General features: G+C 40.9%; 1 protein-coding gene across 1 annotated transcript in view; it reads right to left on the bottom strand.

Moving 5' to 3' along the window:
- Positions 1 to 18,790, bottom strand: part of LGR5 (leucine rich repeat containing G protein-coupled receptor 5) — a 119,089-nt gene extending 100,299 nt beyond the window's left edge. Inside the window, 1 exon segment of the mRNA XM_089921039.1 lies at positions 18,579 to 18,790. Coding sequence (XP_089777165.1) covers positions 18,579 to 18,790 — 212 coding nt within the window.
- Between the last annotated feature and the right edge of the window lie 213 nt (positions 18,791 to 19,003).

Raw genomic sequence — 19,003 nt, 5'->3', positions numbered from 1 at the left:
AACTCCAACTCGTCCTCCAAGTCTCAGATTAAATGTCACTTCCTAATGGAAATCTTCCCTGACCACCAAGACCGGCAGGTTCTCTTTTCGTGTACTCGCATTCTCCATCACAGCTATTTCATAATCTTAATAATATTCATTTAAATAAGCCTTTTCTTAATGTCTGTTTCCTCTGCAAAGGCAGGGATTGTGTCCATCTTGGGCACTGCAGTACTCTTATCATCTAGCACAAAATAGGCAATCGATGAATATAAATTTTGTGAAAGGATGAATGGATGTGGAGAACGTGAAGCTGAACATTGTTAAGATCTCCTCCACAGCCACAGATTGGCTTCTTGGTCCTTATAGTTGGCACCTTTTCTAGACCTTATGATACTTAGCCACAGAATGAAAACAGACTTATTTGCATTTTTAAACACTTCTATTACTAAGAACTTTTAAGAGTTAAAATGTTTGTTGACTGTAGTTGTCCAAACTAAGGGGAAGATACGAGAAAAAGTAAATCAAATGATTTTGAGTAATTTTAAAAACAAGGTAGAATAGCGCTCTTATTTTCTAGTTTCCTTTGGAATTACCGTATTCTGCAACAATAGTTTCTATATAACTTGGAAACTTGGTGAGCTCCGACCTCACGGAGAGATCCTTTTAAAAGATCTACTTATTTTATAAGACACAATGAGTCTGACATGAAATGTACACTTTGGTAACTAAGAACCCTAGCAAAGGAGATTAGTGGTCAAAAAAGCAATTAAGTTTACAGTAGGGTTACAGATACCATATCTAGTACAACAGCTTGGAAAAGGAAGTAATGCAAAGGTCATATCAACAAGAAAAAAAGATACACTAAATAGTGGTTTTTTTAAAGAAACAAAATCCTATATTTCAAAATCTTTCCTTCTCATCTAATAACTACATGTGTTTGGGTGTTTAGAAAAAAAACAGGAGAGGAGGATGTGGCATTCGTGAAGTTGGTAACTGGCACAAAAACCGGTGAACCAGCCTGTGAAATTTAAGCATCTGGGGAGTCAGGTTCCTGATTAGCCTTTTCAGTTTGATCTCAGATCTCACTCTAGTATATCTAAGATTGTAGAATCCCAAGCTGGCTGTGCCTGTGTGCTTTAGAGGAGTCGTGCTTTAGGATTCAAAAAAACACATCCAACTACTCCAACCACTTAAACAACTTAAATGCAGAGCTTTTGGAAAAACCAACAGTGTTTTTAGGACGAGGCAATAATCATACCTTTTCACGTGAAGGTAAAGGTCTCCCCACAAAAGGACAGGGCTATATGACAGATACCAATTATAAATCACCCTTTGTAATTCTATTTAGTTACATAGCATTGTAGGTCCCAGGATTTACAATGGCTGTGCAGCCCAGGAAACTATCTTTAGCTGGAGCTCCTCTTCTGTGTCAGTATTCTATTTTGAACTAACAATGCTCTCAGATGAGCCGAAAAGATGTATTTAGCTCCCACCATTACAATTTCTGATCCTCTTTACTTTAGCTCTTTTGAAATAACATGAAAGCTTTGGCTTGCTAATTACTTTTATCCAGCCCATAGAAAAATTAGTTTATCTTCCTGATCAAAGCAAATTAGGCAGATCATGGCTGATTAGAATGCAACAGTAAAATCGCCATACTTTCTCTCCCATCCCCTTTCTCTCAGAAATAAGGCCTGTGTCAAATATGTAGGTATTTCCCACGGCCAGGCCGGACTCTGTTTCCAGCAGGGACTGCCGCTTGGACAATGGTTCTTACACACACACTAAAGTTCTTTAGTTCAGTCATTGTGTTCGAAAAGAACTAGTCACCCCTTAGCTAGCATTTGATGAAACATCTAGATTTACATATTTCCTTAATTGCATTTTTGAATGTGAGTGAGATTTATCTGACCAGAGTTAAATGCCTTCTTTATTCCCCTACTCAAGGCAAAATTCAACTCCATGCTCTTAAAAAAAGTGAGGTGGGGCTCTGTGTGTAGGGAATCTTACTCAATTCTGATCTGAATGAATTTTAGGGTTTCAATAAAGTGGGATGAGGGAGTTATATTACCAAAGACAGGAAAGATAGACCTTTACCTCTCAAAGTGGAAATGTCAACTTCTAAAGCTTTGGCTTACTCAGCTCTTTCCAAAAGCCTATTTTGACTTTAATACTGAATGTGATTCCTTGCTGCCAAATTCCTCCAATCAGTAGCTAAAGGGCTCCCAAATTATTGTCCTTCATAATTTCTCACTAAAATTTCTATGTGACCGTAAAAACTTGAAAGTTAGGTTTTATTTTCTTTGTTTATTTACTATAAATTAACAGTAAATCTTGTATTTAGCTCCATTTAAACCTCCCTCTGCAGCTGCCCATTTGAAAATTAAAATGGTTGCCTTCTTTCACTTCAGTGGGCACAATACAAAACATCCATTGAGCTTTCTCTTTATTGCAGCTGCCAATGCCCAGCCGACTTTTAGCAAACCAACCAAGCGGAATCACAATGCAGCTGCAACATTTTATGGTATTTCTGTTGGTTCTCTTTTGAGACTGAAGGTGTTAATTAGGAATCAAAGAACACAACCCTGCCAGCTTTCTTTCACAAACCATACCCTGGTCACTGCAGTTTTCAGAAGAAAATAAATCTAATAAAGGGATAAAAATGTTGTTTGTCACACCAGTAAAGTGTACTTAAGACCCTTTGATCAAAAGCTTTTTATGTAGTCTTGTCAGATGGGCTGGAAATATTGTATTTTTCCCTTTTCTCTCTCTTCTTCATGCAGACTTCTCTGAATTTTGAATTTAATTTAAGACTGTCTGGAAGAAAAAAGGGTTAGCATGGTCATATGGGGGATTCTTTATAGGTGTTAACTGGTCTCAGAGTAGGATCATTTTGCTTCTTAGAAAATTATTCATATTCAACAGTCCATCATGTTACAGCTTCCCACAACACTGGGCCTCCTATTAGCGTGTTTACAATATTCAGACTATAGGTTCTTATGCTTACACTTTACATATGCCTCTGCCAATACCATATTTAGTGTAATGATTACTTATTAGGTGAATCTCAGTGTTTTAGAGGATCCATTTTTTACATCACAAAATTGAGTATTTTCATAAGCATATAAACCACATATTTATATATATACACACACATGCAAACATATATAATGTTAATTTATCAAATAGTTTGTCATTTTGTATAGTTTCTTTAATGCATCTTGAGTATCATGCATTCAAATGTAACAGCGTGAAGTCATTACCTTTAATCTTCAGTCAAAGTTAAAAGCCTAAAGTAAGTTTATGAAGTTAGCACTGCTGGGAATTAGTCAAGCCTGCTAGCTTTCTCAGCACGAGGTTTTGCTGCTAGATGCACAAATCATGCCAAAATCCATTAATCCTGCTTGAGAGAGGCAGAAAGAAGGTCTGCTTGTGGATTTAATGTTAATGAAATGAATGGGCTCCAGAGGCTACCTACAGAGGCCCTCTAAACTGTAAAACAAATAAAGTCATTTTAAGTAACGCTCACTGCAGGAGGGTAAACAATGCTCCCAGAATTGCTGCACAAAATGGGTTTGACTGTGGGTGTGTGGAAACCTCCCATTTTCTACAATCCTGCCACACCTGCCCTAGGCCAATACCCACACATGTCAAGCTGATGGATTCATAGAATGATCGATTTAGGAGCTATCTTGGAGCATGTGCTCACTTCTCCTACTTTACAGATGTGAAATTCAGGCAGGGAGGCTCTGCATCCTATGGAGAGTCTACGGCTGATATCAGTGGGGTAGCTAGACCTAGTTCAGGGGTTCTCAAAACTTGACTGCACATTGCATTTGCCTTGGGGAGTGAAAAATCATTCTGATGCCTAGCTTCTTCCCCCAGAGGTTCTGATTTAGTTGGTTTGGTGTGTGATCTGGTCCTGGAGATGGTTCACATTAGGTCTCAAATGGAGCTGAGATGCTGACAAGCTTGAGAACCGTGGATCTAGACTTCTAATCTAGAGCACTGCTCCTTTGCATGTTTTGGTGTTCTTTGGTTTTGCTGCACCATGATAGTAATGATTTCCCAGCTCTTAGCAGTGTGCCAGTTGCCTTGTAGATAGAGTAGATACATGTATTTCGGGATTTTGAGGTTGTTTCCAAAAGGAGTTTCCATTGTGTAAATGCAGAGATGTGCCCGTGTGTGTGTGTGTGTGTGTGTAGATCTTTGAAGGACTGAACTCCATCCTTTGGGTGAGCCAACCCCACAGCAGAGACAGTAGCCAGGGTCTGTGCCACACTTGACAGCTTGTCCTCTAGCCTCACTCTTCTTTTGATCCTTCAGTTCACCTCACCTTTGAGTCTCTCTTGACAATTTTGAAATCCCTTCGTTATAGGTCACAGTCTCCTCGGGAGAGTCACTTTCCTCTTACTCCCCTTCCACCTAAAGAACTTTGCTTTGCCTGAGAGACAGACCCTTCTGACTCTTCATTTGAAGTTGTTCAACTTTTGCTGCCTTCGATCCCCCTTGGTTTAGTGATTATTTAGACTGCTTTCTAAAGCCAGGCTGATAGATCCCATTTCTCCAATCTGTGCTGCTGGATAACACATAATGTCTGTCTGAAAGTTTCTTTTAATTCTGGCTTTAGGGCTTCAAAATAGATCAGCTTCCTACTTTAGTAATTCAGTAGGCACTTGAGAATTCCAGAATCATCTTTTCACATTTAGTAAGAGAGAAAAGTGTTCCTATGGGGGAGATTTCCCTTGTCCTTTGCAGACCTGCTCTCTTGATTTTGTTGGTCATGGGTAAAGCGGCTTGCTTTTTCTGCAGAGGGGTGCTGAGAATCTGTAGAGATGGTGACATGGGCTTATCCAGCAGAGTTAAAAGACTGTCCAGTCCAATAACCACCCATGCATCTCCCCTCTCTGCTGGGGGTCCACTGGACCTAATTCCAGAGGCCTCGTGCTTAAATATAAGCAGAGTGGTGCTCTGACCTCCTATTTAACTTTGAATCCTGCCCCCACTCCCAGATTCAAGTCACTGGTATCTATGATTCCCCAGGAAATAATTTTAGCCTCGTTGTCATCACTGACTGCAAACATCCTTCCTGTAATTGCATAGAACTGCTTATTTACTGAAAACAGCTACTGAAATTCCTCATGAAAGTTCAACTCTTTTGAATGTATTTTCAGATAGACATAAGCCTATTCCTTAAATCAGTTTTTTTCCTTAGAGTATAATTATTTTTTCAGTTGTTAATATAAAAAAAAAACACATTTTTTTTTTTTTTTTTGTTGCGGTACGCGGGCCTGTCACTGTTGTGGCCCCTCCCGTTGCGGAGCACAGGCTCCAGAAACGCAGGCTCAGCGGCCATGGCTCACGGGCCCAGCCGCTCCGCGGCATGTGGGATCTTCCCGGACCGGGGCACGAACCCGTGTCCCCTGCATCAGCAGGCGGACTCTCAACCACTGCACCACCAGGAAAACCCCACATTTTTATTTTGTTGAAATTTTGTTTTTTTCCCTGAGTGCATCTTTGGCTCTGAGGAAAGGTTGGGTCCCCTATCTCCCTCTTAGTCCCCCTAAATCCATCATTTCTCGCCTGCTGCTATAGCAAGTCAACTGCTGGGACAGAAGCTTCTAAGAGCCCAAGAAGTTACCAAACTGAATTTACCCCACATACTCAGGAAAAATCGTGGGGATGGGTAAGATGAAAAATGAGAGGATAAAAACAATTCAAGCCCAGGACCACAAATGGTGGGCCATTCATGAAATCATGTCTGAGGAGTGTGCTCCTAACATTGGGCCGCCAGCCCACAATCTGTGACAAAGCCTTCACTCAGTGTCAGCCACCCTGGAGATTTGTGCAGTGTCTACCCAACGCTATACGCACATGTGAAAATGTGGAACTTCATTCAATACACAGAATCTTTTATCTGTTTGCTACTGAGGACCAGAGATGAAGGCTAATTTTTTTTTTACTTGAACAGGTGCTGGGTGATGACTTACTCACTTCAAACTTCCCCTTCTTCCTTCCCCTACTCTTGTACCTAGTAGGCATCTTGTTCTCCTCTCATTTTTAACATTAAAAAATCTTGTTTAATGAAAATTGCATTTACACTTGTAAAACTTTAGGGCAATTGATTTAACTATTTTGGGGGGATAACAACAAGAGGCAACACTGTGTATTTGAAAAACATGGGTTTAGTGTTATAACAACCGTAACACCATGGCCGACAAAACCAATAACATTTAACATTTCATGCATGCTCCACATATGAGGTACTATGCAAAGTTCTTTACATGCGTTATCTTACCAATCTTCACAACAATCCAGTGAGGTAAATGTCATTATTATTGCCATTTTACTGATGAGAAAACTGAGATGTGGAATAACCTGCTAAGGTTATTCAAGACAGGGCTGTGAGCTTTGTCAAAAGATGTTCTCATTTCTGAAGTAGGGGTACTCATAACTATTTTATGAGACTCAAATGAGAAATTAGGGGTAAAACTGTTAAAAAGCACTTTTTGATTTTTTTTTTTTTCTGTTTTGGGAGTTTACAAACAATGCAGTCTGCCAAGTTCAGAGGGAAGGGCCTCTTGGTCACCACATTATAAGATTATACCGGAGATTCAATCAGCTTATCTCACTCTCTGTTATACATTTGGTGGCACCTTGTATCTTAGGCGTGGATGATGTGCGAGCCTTACGTAGAGTTTAGGGGAACAGAGAGTGTCCCCTAGAGAGGGAAAATGGTGTTGACTGTCCCTTAAGTGTGCCCCGGCCATAACGGCTTTTGACGTTGCCCAGGCACAGGCATGCAGGGGCAAAGGGTGTTTGAAGAGGTAGGTGTTAAAGTTATTCAGGTAGAGTATTGCCTATAGAGCACAAGATGACTGCTAGTGAAAAGGTGGTTTGTCATTCACAGTTGCCAAGAGCAGGGGGGCACATCAGCCATGCAGGACCACATGGTGGGTAGAAGAAGGAGAGGGAAGAAAGCAGGGGCAGGAGCCTTTACTGTGGTTTCCGTGGGAAGGAATGGGTGGGACAAGCAGACTTAGAATTGGCTAGTTTGAATAATGTCATCAGGCTCAGGGTGTAGGTGTTGCCCCGAGTTATCTGGTACCTGGCCCTGGGGTGATTAGGGCAGGAAATATTGACCTAGTGTGTAAGAGTCCTGCAAGAGCCTGACAAAGAAGGAGGTTGGGGTTGTGGGCTTTGGGTGGCTTGGTTTGCACATGAAAGGCGCACTTGCAGGGGGAGTTGCTGCTATCTCCAGGGATAGCCCTGGGCGAGGCAGTCCCTCCTGGGTAAGCAAGGCCCCAAGATAGCAAAGCATCATAAAGTACAGAAAATGAAAACCATGATTGGTACCTAGGGATTCTGTGAGACTCCTTTCTTCTTTGGTCCAAGAAAATCTACAATTCAAGGGGAGTATAGAGTCCAGTAGTGAAAACAGACAAGCAGATCAAGTATGGTGATCACAGGTGGTGAGTGCTGGGACAGTCTGAGCTCAGGACGATGTGGGAGCATCAGACAGGTTTCAAAAATGGTGGGTCACAGAAAGCTTTCTGGAGGAGGTGATGTTTGAACTGAGTATGGGAAGACTCAGAAGTTGGAAAGATGAAAAAGAAGAAAGGCATTCCAAGCAGAGACCAACACATGTGAACACCTGGGGAGGCCTGAGACATGGCAACTGCAGGATGTGGTTTGATATGGCTGGAGAGGAGAGAACGTGGGGGGTTGGGGAGGGGGGATTGGCAACAGGGTTTGCGAGTGAGGGATGAGGCAAGACAAGTTGATTTTGTGGGTTAAACTAAGGAGTTAAACTCTACTGTGAAAGCCACAGGAAACCACTGAAGGATTGAATGTATGGGAGACGTGAGCAGAATTTCCTCTTGGACAAACTCGTGGGGTGGCAGGGAGTGTGTGTGTCTTGGGGGTCTATGCAAACCAAGATAGGAGACTGCCACAGTTATCCAGGCAAAAAGGGAGCAGAGCCAGAATTAATGCAATTTCAGTGCTAGGGGAGAAAGGGAACAGATACAAGAGACAAGAAGGCTACCTGAATTTGGTCAGATTAAAGTCCCAAGTGAAGTTTAAGTTACAGTAAAGACATGTTTAAAGACTATGAACTGAAATTTGGGAAGTTAATTATTTATTCCTCAAACGAAATCTGATTGCTTCTTTCTGCCTTACGGATTTTTTAGGTGATACAGAGACACTTTATCTGTATCTACAGTGGGCCATAATCTTATCAGGTTGAGATTCAGGCACATACCTAGATATGAACATATAATATGCATAAGCAACAGGATACTTGGTAACATCTAGAAAAGTAACTGGGAGTTTTAGAATTCACTTGAGTATCTGGCACTGGAGCGAAAAGGTGGAAACAAGGAGCATTCAACCGGGGATTTTGGGAGACTTGGGTTCCAATTCCATCCTTGTCAGTTATGTGATTTTTGGGTATGTTGTTTACCTCTTATAAGCATGAATTGCATCATCTGTGAAAATGAAGGTGTTGGATTAGGTCATCTCCAAGGTCTTTTCTATTCTAAAGCCTATGGGTAGACATAGCTTTTGACTCATCAAAAACCTCTGCAACCCATCTAAGTGATTTTAATTCCACTTATTTGCACAATTAGGGTAATGCTCTAGCAATCATGATTAAATTTCAGTTTTGCACTGTGTAACGTGACCTTAGGTATACAGCTTAGTCATTCTGGTAATTTGTGGATAAAAGATTATCCTTTTAGTTCTTTACAGTAGAGCTTACTCTAAATGTAGTTAGCTATTAGTGCGAGCTCTGAATTGGTTTTACTGTAATTAACATAAATCTACCAAAATTAGCCTTTCTCTTCCCATTATACAATTAACTATGTTCTGAGGAGTTTCTACAGCTAAGGCAAAGGGGGCTTCAAATTACTCTGTAATAGTCATTCAGGACCAGACCATATCCACCTAACACTTCTCAGGATTACAAGACCCTGGGGCAGCGGACTTTATGCTCAAGCCAGCAGCTGTTAAGTTGGAAGGTGGATCCTTGCTCTCAGTTAATCATGCTGCTAAAACTTCTGAGATCTTCAAATGAGATAGGTTTACACCCTGGGAGAATCTGGTTTAACTAGGATTTCCTTTTGCTAGCCGAGCTTGAAGACTCAATGAAAAAAGATCTTGAACTTCCTCCTGTACTCCACTGCACTGAGCCCCGGAGAATAACAGCTGCTGGGGGATGGGGGCTTCAGTGAGTTCAGGTCTCCCACCACAGGGATGGTGGCTTCCGCAAGTTAAAATCAAAGACCCCGATTTCAGTGCGTTTAAGAGTTGATAACTTTAATCCCCAAGACTCTTCTTTCTAAACTTCCCTTCGTCTTGTAGATTGAAGCCCTGGGGGGTAGAGTGTCTGAGATAAGGAAAATGCATCCTTCCAGTCCTCCTCTGATACTCTCTGGAAGAGAGGGATGGAGAAGGATAAGGACAGACTCAGGAGAAATGTACCAACCGGGGCTGAATGCCTAGCGGAGGTCTCACTGTCTCTCTGTTCTGCCTGTGCTATTTCTTGGGTGGCAGATTTCCACACACCCTTTCCATCTCTCTTGCCATATTTTTCTAGGCTTTACTCTATTGGGCAGACAACACTACTAATTATAGAGTACATCTATGGTTAAATGCAAGCAGGTCTGCTAAGGGTCCCTTCAGGACAAGAAGTATGAAGAGAAAATAAAGAGGAAGATTTCTTATTTCAGCCTTTACTAGAAGACTCCAAACTCATCCTGTAGATCCATTCAACACACACTGTGAAATAAATGTTTATTGTGAACATCTTAATATATACACATAATAGATGATTAAGGAATGTAGCTCCTTCCATGGAAATTTTTATAATCAAATAATCTTCACCGTATATGTATACAAAAAGTGAAAGGTTATTTTTGTGCTGATAGATTTAAAGACCAATTGATTATGTAACAGAGTTCCTTCAAATAAGTGCCTCACAAAAAAATTTATAACCTAAAAACTTCAAGCGCCATGTGGTATTTTGTGTGTCGAACCAATAAACTCATTAAAATAACATTGGGTAAACCCAAACACAACACAATGAAAGTTCTAACACAGCCCACATTAACCAACCAACTTTAAAATAATATCTTTGTTACGTGCTAAGGTTAAAAATTCAGCAAATTCTTTATATTTTTTCCACTTGAGATCATGTGTGGTTTTCTACTTTCCCGAGAAGTACACTTTTGTGGCTTTTTTGATCAAAAGAAGGTTATTTTTGCAAAGAGACATCTTTTGTAGAGGTCCCTGTTCTACTTAATCAAGGTTTCAAGAAAAAAAGGAGCACAAGAGTGTTTACTAGTTTTTTTTAGCAAAACATAAAAATTCTTAGATTCTCTTCTTAGTGTGGACTTTGGAAAGGAAGGCGTGCATGTAAGGTTCGTCATCACTGTGTGTGTGTGTGTGTGTGTGTGTGTGTGTGTGAGAGAGAGACAGACAGACAGACAGACAGACAGACAGAGACAGAGAGAGAGAGGCAGAAAAGGAGGTGGAAGGAGGAAATAAAGGAATTTGGCTGCCAAATTGAGTAACAGTTTGAAACACTTGGTTTCCAGTTGTGAAAGATGAGCAACAATGGGGAAAAGTTTGGGCTAACAAGGGACCACTTGAGGAAAGCTTAATCTCAGCTGGCAGGCTGACGAGGAAGGTCAGCTCGGTGCACGCGTTCCCAGCTGGAGTTGGGCTCCCATTGCCAGAACAATTGTCTTCTGCATTGCAGCTTCTGAAGCTAACTGAAGGTGCCTTCACAGCCAGTTCCTCGGTGTCTCCCCTTAAAAGGGTTGGCTCTCCACTGCCATGCCATGTCAATGTTATGTATCATTTCCACCGAGCAAGTGGCACAAAGGAAACTGTTTCTTATTGGTGTGTTGCTGTGTGTGTGTTAGTGTGTGCATGAGAGATGGCTTTCTTTCCCCTTGACCATCACAGTCTTCGTTAGGAGATGAAATCAAACTCTTTCTGAAGCCAAGAAGGGCAAAATGAACATGGAAAAAATGTGCATATGTTAAAAATGAGACACTTGAAAGTTAGGGATTGCTGAATAACTTTTTTACATATATATTCCTTTTCATATTCTTTTCCATTATGGTTTATTACAAGATACTGAATATAATTCCCTGTGCTATACAGGAGGACCTTGTTGTTTATCTGTTTTATATATAGCGTTGAATAGTTTGTATCTGCTATAATTTTAAATGATTAATGTTCACAGAAAACTACAGTTGAGTGTACTGTTGTAAGAGCTTTTAGAGATTATATCCCAATGTAACCTAAATTTTCTAAACGTCAGTTCTTCCTTGAGGAGGTGTTCTTTACATTGAATATGCTTTATAATTAATTGGTCAGCTATTGATTTTTCATGTTGACTTTGTAATACAATAAATGATTAACACATAGGTTTACAGCAGCAAATGAACAGAAGGACTGAAGAAACTAAATGGATAGTTCAGGAAAAGTTCTTTGTTTGAAGGAAGGGACTTTTCTCTGACTTATCCAGATTTCTTATTTACACAGAAGTCTGTATCCCTGGCTTAATTGTTAAACTGTGCAGAGCTTACAGAGTGATCAATAAGTAGATAAAACTTTGAAATAATTCTCCATTCTCAATCAAATAAATGATGTGTCACTTCATCTTATCTCATCAGTTTTAAAGGTAAATACAAACTTAAATAAAATTGGCCTATTAAGAAAGTTCATGTCTCTCTGAATTGACAAATAGTTCCAAAGAATTCAGCTACTTTATTTGACACATAGATCTGGTCATAGAAAAAAAAAGAAGTTTCATTTTTAACTTGGAAGTTATTAGTCAGCTGATCACTCTTTATAATACTTGGGCACTACCACAATTTATCTTCGACTTGGAGACAAGAGAAATAGTTTTTGTGGTAGTAAGAAAATGGATATATGAAAAGGTATCTACTAAACTTAAAAGATTGGCCCTAAGCTATATCATATTATTCTCATTTTACTGAAAACTAAAAACTGCATTTCCCAGGATTCCTTGAAGAAATATTTGTGGTATTAGAGCTTCATAAACTGTGTTCCTAAGAAGAAGTATTTCAGCACCAATTACAATTACTATGAGCCATAGCTAAACATTAGAAGGCTGGTTTTCTTGTGTTTCTGGTAAACTGGCCCTGAAGATAATTTCAAAGAGGCCCCCCAAACATTTTGAGCAATGGAAATAGCCTTGCAATAAGCTAACGGGCCCCCCAAGATAGGGATGATAACAGTACCTGTGTCAAAAGGTTGTTGTGGGATGTGGGATTGAGTAAAGTAGCAGCATAATGCCTGGCACTCAGGAAGAACAGTATAAACGTCAGCTGTTATAATTAGTGTCATTACAATAATAAAGTAATTTAGACATGTAAATTCTGGTGTGTTTGTTAAACAGGTCACGGCATCATTTAAGCAAAATACAATTTAAATGTATTTCCAATGGGGCTGAGCCATAATTGTGGGATACCAGTAGCCTTGTGTTGTTCTCTTACTTGCAGACAAGTAGTTCTCATCTGTCTTTCTCTGGGCTCTTTTAGCCACTGGGATTTCAGCAGCTGGTTCAGCCAATTCTATTCAATTCAACATTACAAGTATTTACTGAACATCTCTTCTGTGCCAGGCACTGGTGTGGGCACTTGGGAAATAAAGTAGAAAATTTCCTAGCCTGGCGGAGCTCACAGTCTAGTGAGGAAGATAAACCCTGAAGGAAAGACAGCCCATCATTACCTCCCGGAGAATTATTCCATCTGATTTTAAGGAAGATGGTTTCATGGACAATGGTTGGTTCTTTTGCATACTTTTAAAGTAAATTCCAGCTTTTCCAATCCCAGATTTAAACATTGAGAATGAGGGTATGAGGAAGTACTCCTGCTTACGAAGCATTTTAAAAATAGTTAACCCAATGTGTGGTTAATGGATGTTAACTAGACTTATTGTGGCTATCATTTTCGATACAAATATTGTATCTTTATGTGTACACCTGACACTAATGTTATACATCAATTATATCTCAATTAAAATTAAAGATTTTTAATTAAAAAAAGGAAAAAAAGTTAACCTACTAATTTGAACACCCTGTTGACAGTCTTTTAGCATTACTACTAGATAACATTATTCCATATTGTGAAATCAAATGATCAACGTTCTTCTACCTACCACTTTCAAATAAGGCATTTCCACTGGGCTCAATCAGTGTAAAAAAAAAAAAAATTAACTTGAAGAGGTGGGAGAAAATGCCAGAGATTTCAAGAATGAGCCTGTTTCCTACCATGTCACCTATGGAGAACCAAATTAATTTTGAATTATGAAAATTTTTATAAAAAATTCCACCACACAGCCTATGCAATGTCTCCTTTTCCCAGAGCTAAGGAGTTCCATGGGTGAAACTGAGCATGTAGTTGGCGTCCATAATGACTGAATAAAACTGTATATCGAAGCTGACAGATCTGGGAATAAAAGAGTTGTAGTAGGTTGGAACTCATGGGTAGTTTAACAAATGAAATCCTAAGGTACATCAAAAATAGCAATAGGACTAAATTACCAGCTTGGTAAGTAATATATCAGTGGTGGCTCTAACGCCAGTCTGATTCATTTTTCTACTACAAAATGAGACTGTATAAAGGAAAACACTGCACCAGGAGTGAGGAGGTTGAATCTCATAGGAAGGAATTTGCCTTCTCATGAAGAATTCAATTTACCAGAAATATCTACTTGTGGGTGTTTACAAGGAAATGTGCCATTTAGCATTATTCTAAATTTATATAAATAACTGAACAAAACCAAAAGAATTACTTCACAAAATTGCTCAGTGCAGCACTCACTACTGTTTTTCATTTCTATATTATGGCATATGATTTGGTTTAATTGGAAACATACTTAAATTTATAGCTAAAATGACTTAAATGTATACATTCAATAGAAGAAATATATAAAATGCTTTATTAAGGTAAGTAGATATTAGGTATCAGTTGTAAAACTATAAATATTCCGCAATGTCTCTAATTTTATGATAGTTAATTGTTTACTTGGTTATTCTGTCTATGCTTTTGACAGTTACATGTTTTGGAAATTAAAAACAAACAGTTCAGTTAAAAACTTTGAGAAATTATAGACTAGTTTTGTGTTTCTGAACTTTTTAAAGCACATCCAAGTGGGAATGGTTTCATTATTAAAGTATAATTTTATTTAATTACAAAGGTTATTTTTTTATTCCAATCTTCTAACTCATTTGTGACTGCCACCTTTCGTTGCAGATCAGAACTCTGCCTTTACTTCGAAGAAAATGTGTAACGGGAAAAAAGATCGAAGATCTGATTGAGGATCATGCTTACTGTATGTAAAAATTCATTATTGTCACAAAAACTCTGCCATGCACATGTTGAACATATTCAGTAAAATATTTATTCTAAATCTACACCACAAAATTGTTTGAATCAGAGCCACTACTTAAAAAAGAAATCACTCGGACTCACTCAGTCACTTAGTTTCAATAATTGCCCCCATAACAAAAACACTACTAAGAAAACCCGGGCATCCTGAAGAAAAAGAAAGAACTTCATTAAAACGCAGAAAAGTCACTGATATTATTATATTTTTAACGAATTCTGCACGTAGGTTGTAGAGCAAACTATGAATTTTGCAACTGACCTAAACTGTTGTAACAATTAAGGCTTTTGTAACCATCTCTAAAGTACAAAATTTTCCTTCATTTAAAATAGTTTTCTTTGCTTGAAGAGAAGTAGAAATATATTAAATAATTTTCAAGGAAGAGTCTGAAAAGTTTCTTTAATTTTGAAACCGTACCTTAAGTGCTTAGAACACATGTATGACACCAGGGCATCCTTAATTAGTTATCATTGAGATTTTTGATTGGTTTTTTAAATTAAAACTAGTTTTACCAGTTATGTGTAAAATTAAATTTTGTTACAAAGTTACATATGGAAAAGTAACCAAACTACACACACAAAAAAATCTTTCTCTTGGTTCCTTTAGTTTATGTGACATAAATTTGCCTGTGGATGAAATGTTCATGTCTTTAAGCAATAGCAGGGAAAAACTCAGTTTTCGTTTAAAAATAAAATGGCTGTTCTAGATCAATAAAGAAAAGTATATTTACTATAGTAAGATATTCATTAGGATTTAGTTTTCTATTTGGATGCCACACTAACTGGTTGAAAGATACATCAAAGTAGTATAGGGAGCTTACTTTTAAGACCTTATTAGCAAAAATGTCCACATTTGATGCATTAAAATATCTTACCTATAGTAAGATTAGATGCTAGCACTACTTTCTTTCTGACAGATCACTACTGCTAGGTTGAGATGCACTAAACGTTGGAAATAATTATTGTCTGCTTTTATGTCTTAACCTTGGTGTGTTCCTTGTTTTCTGCTGAGTGAGCTTTATTAGTCCCTGTTGTAAAATCAGAGCCCAAAATCACTGGAAGAGAGAAACAGAGAGAGAGAGAGAGAGAGAGAGAGAAAGATTAAGATTGAAAATTTCCAGTGTTTATACCATGCATGTTCAGTGGTCCAATTACAGATCCACTGGAGAATGCAGTTCAGTAAGAAAAGAGAGTTAATGTTTGGACTGGCTTAAGACTTAGCTTTTCTGGGGAAGAAAGATTCTAAAGCTGTACATAAACAGCTCTAACCTTCTATGAAGAGACTGAAGAAACTTTCTTTACCTACGAGTTGGACTAGCCCGTTATCAGATTGTGGCAAATCTATTTGCCAAACATGTACAGCTGGAAGTTGCCACCATCAGTCTGAAGAAAATGAAATGCTTGTTCTTTTCTGGGGAGAGGAGGAAGATTAAGAGATAACATTTTCACTCAAAGAAATGGTGGTAACTTATTACAAACAATAAAAGATAGTAGTCTGGTCTTTCACCCACATCAGTCTTTGCACACTGCAACTTTCTCACCAAAGCTTAATTACCACTGGGCCCCAGTGGAGCGGGGCTGTAACTTCGTGTTCCCATTTAAGAGCAAAATGAAGTTATCTCTTAAAATAATACAACCAGTAAAGCACATGCTTATTTATTTGAATATGAGTAAATAAAGATTTCTCTTTCAGGTTGTGAGTGCACAAGTGAAGGAGAAATGGTCACTTAATTCTAGGTGTAACCAAAAGAGGGCGCCATCTACCCTTAATGTCGGCACAGAGTCCCTGAGGTTGTCAAAACAAACCCCCCAACCTCAAACCCTTCAACCCACCAAGGCAGGGCATCCGATGACCTCTGGCATTTTGTACTCTATAAGGAGACCAATTCTGAAATTGCCCATCACGAAGAACATCAGTTTGGTTATTTACTTCAGGACTGATTTCTACACTTAGCACTCATATTCCCTGAAATGTTAACCATTAGATGCAAGTATTTGACATTTCACTGTGACACTTTCCACAGACACTCTGAGTTTAATATTTTATAGGACAATGAGAACATTTCCCCTTAGGCCAGGATACAGGCTGTCATCAAATAGCACGAGAAAAAGCTGACAATTAACTTCCTAATGCTATCTTAACTCCAAGGGGTTATCCATAATGATAGATAGGGAACAGTGGCAGTCAGAGCTCCCCAGCACATGGAGGATGCAGTTAACTGCATTTGAGGTATGTGGGAAATGATTTGAAGCAGTATTTTACTTACACCAACTTTTAGTAACAGAAGCCTAACAAATGAGTGAGAGAAAAAAAGTCATGACATTTATTTTCTGTATCCTTAAACAAGTTTTCTAACAAGTGTATTATTTAAATAGGTAAATGTTTGGGGGGAATGCACAACTCCCTTGTGTATGGCCAGTTTCTTCAGGGTGATAGGGAAGAATAGTTCTAGGCTCTTAAGTGCAACTGCCAACCGCTCTCAGAAATTCACGATACAGGAGAATATGTGATTCTTGAAACACTGAGTTTAGCAGTTAAACCCTGAGGCTGGAGATGAATAGTACAGACAATTTCATAGTACAGATAGTTGTTTAGGAGGAGGAAATGTGAATTCTTAGAGAATGATCACTTAGGCGAGCAGATTTCCATCACTGTAAAAATATCACTACACCATGCAATTAAGTGCCACTGAAGGGAAACCTGGTGGGGAAATAGAGTAATTTTATAAACTTTTCAGATAGGGAAAGCAGCCAAAATAGTTTTATGGTAGGTGAGGAAGGGACTGCCGTCTACTAACACTAAAATCTAGCAGGATAATCCCTCCCTTTCAACGCAAAATCAAAGCAAGTAAAAAAGAATGTTTTTTTTTCCTTCCTCACTCTGTCTCTAGAAAAAGAATCACTATCTAGTGTAAAGCGTTGTGCAAGCCTCTTCATGTTTCTTCCCTCCAGAAAACAACTAAACAGAGGAAAGACCGAGTTCACAAACATCCCAACTCACTCCTGCCAAGGTACATCAGAGAAGCCGAAACTGGGATTGCCAGGGTTTGGGGTGGGCTCACCGCAGTGCCTCGAGTTCAAACCTAAACGTGTAACCTTGTGGCCACGAGTGCCCCTTTTCCCGAGTGGTCCCGACCCCTAGTCTCTCTGCGCGAAGGAAGCGAGCCCCAAATTCTCCACAGGGCAATGGAGAGTTGTCGCCTTGGTTCCCAAGAATCGGGTTCCTCCTGGGTCACCACATCCACCCGACCACCTGTTACCCTCCGGGCCTGGATTTTCCAGAGACCAGATTATGAAATGAGCCGCTGCCTCGTCTCCGTAGTTGGGGTTTGGAGTCTGTGGTGGGGGGATGACGGGCTGGGAGGATCCCCGAGGGATGACAGAGAGCTTCAGGTCTCCACTTGGGTGTCTGCGCCGCTGTTTACCCGCCCCGCCGCCTTCAGCCCACTTCCCTTTCCTCCCCCGGAGGAGGAGATGGTTAAAGATTACACCGTGGCCGCGGGCACTTCAAAGGGCGGCTCGGGCAGCCAAAGGTAAAGATAACGTTCTGGCAGCTCTTATCGGGTTTGTGGTTGCCACATTATAATCACTTCATTTAAAAAAAGGGGGGGGCGGTGGGAGAGAAAGAAAAAGAAAGAAAAGAAAAGAAAAGAAAAGAAAAAGGTTACATCACGCGACTGTGCAAGAGATGCAGAGTAAATTCCTTTGGAGCTGGACGAGTTGGAGTTCTCCTCTGGGGAAATTTTTACAGCCCATCTCTTCGTGGAACGCGACAGGACAAGGAGGGGAGGTTGGGGCAGGGACCAACTGGGAAGCCTGCCCTTGGGTTCCAGGCTCAGGGGCACAAATGCCCACACTGCAGGCAAATGCCTCCAGTCGGAGGAATTCGCGCGGCGACCTGCCTAGAGCTGGACCGCAAAGCTGCAGCGCACTAGCGCTTTCCCGGGTTGCACTTGAAGACGCTTCTCTGCGGGCCCAGAAAGTGCGGGCGTGCTACCCCGAGACACGTGCATTTCCCACGGGCCCAAACACGCCTGGCCAAGACGCCCTTTGCAAACTCGCCCGCCCCCTCCAGAGCAGGCGGGAGCCGAGGAGCCCCCAGCCTGGCCTAGGGCCCGCCTCCTTTCCTCCCTCTGTCCCCTTTCCGGAGCGGAGTGGAGGCGCACTTACAGGTAGGAGGTGAAGACACTGAGGTTGGAGGGCAGCTCCGAAAGCCCCAGGTCGGAGCAGTCCACCCTGAGCAGCATCCTGCCGTCCGGCTCGCACTGACAGTGCGCGGGGCACCCCCGCAGCAGCGCGCCCGGCCTCGGCGAGCCGCCCCCGGCCGCCAGCTGGAGCAGGACGGGCAAGGCCAAGAGCAAGCCGACCGAGGAGGTGTCCATGGTGCCCGGGCAGGGGGCCGCGAGCGGGGCGCGGCGGGAGGGCAGCGTCGGGCTTGCGGCGGACGGTGGCGCGCCAGGCGCAGCTCGGCGGGCTTCTGCGGCTCCGCGGGCGCCTACAGCGCGGGGCGCAGCGCTCCTGGCCCCCGGCGGGGGCGCCGAGGAGAAGCGCTGCGGGGCCCGGCCGTGCCCCTGCCGCCACACGGGCCTCGGGAG

This window comes from Delphinapterus leucas, chromosome 11 (genome assembly GCF_059928025.1).
Source record: "Delphinapterus leucas isolate spDelLeu-1000000601 "Yukka" chromosome 11, BTC_Dleu_Yukka2, whole genome shotgun sequence".
NCBI classification, from domain to species: domain Eukaryota; kingdom Metazoa; phylum Chordata; class Mammalia; order Artiodactyla; family Monodontidae; genus Delphinapterus; species Delphinapterus leucas.
The sequence above is the reverse complement of the archived record's forward strand: the minus strand, read 5'-3'. Positions and strand labels throughout refer to the sequence as shown.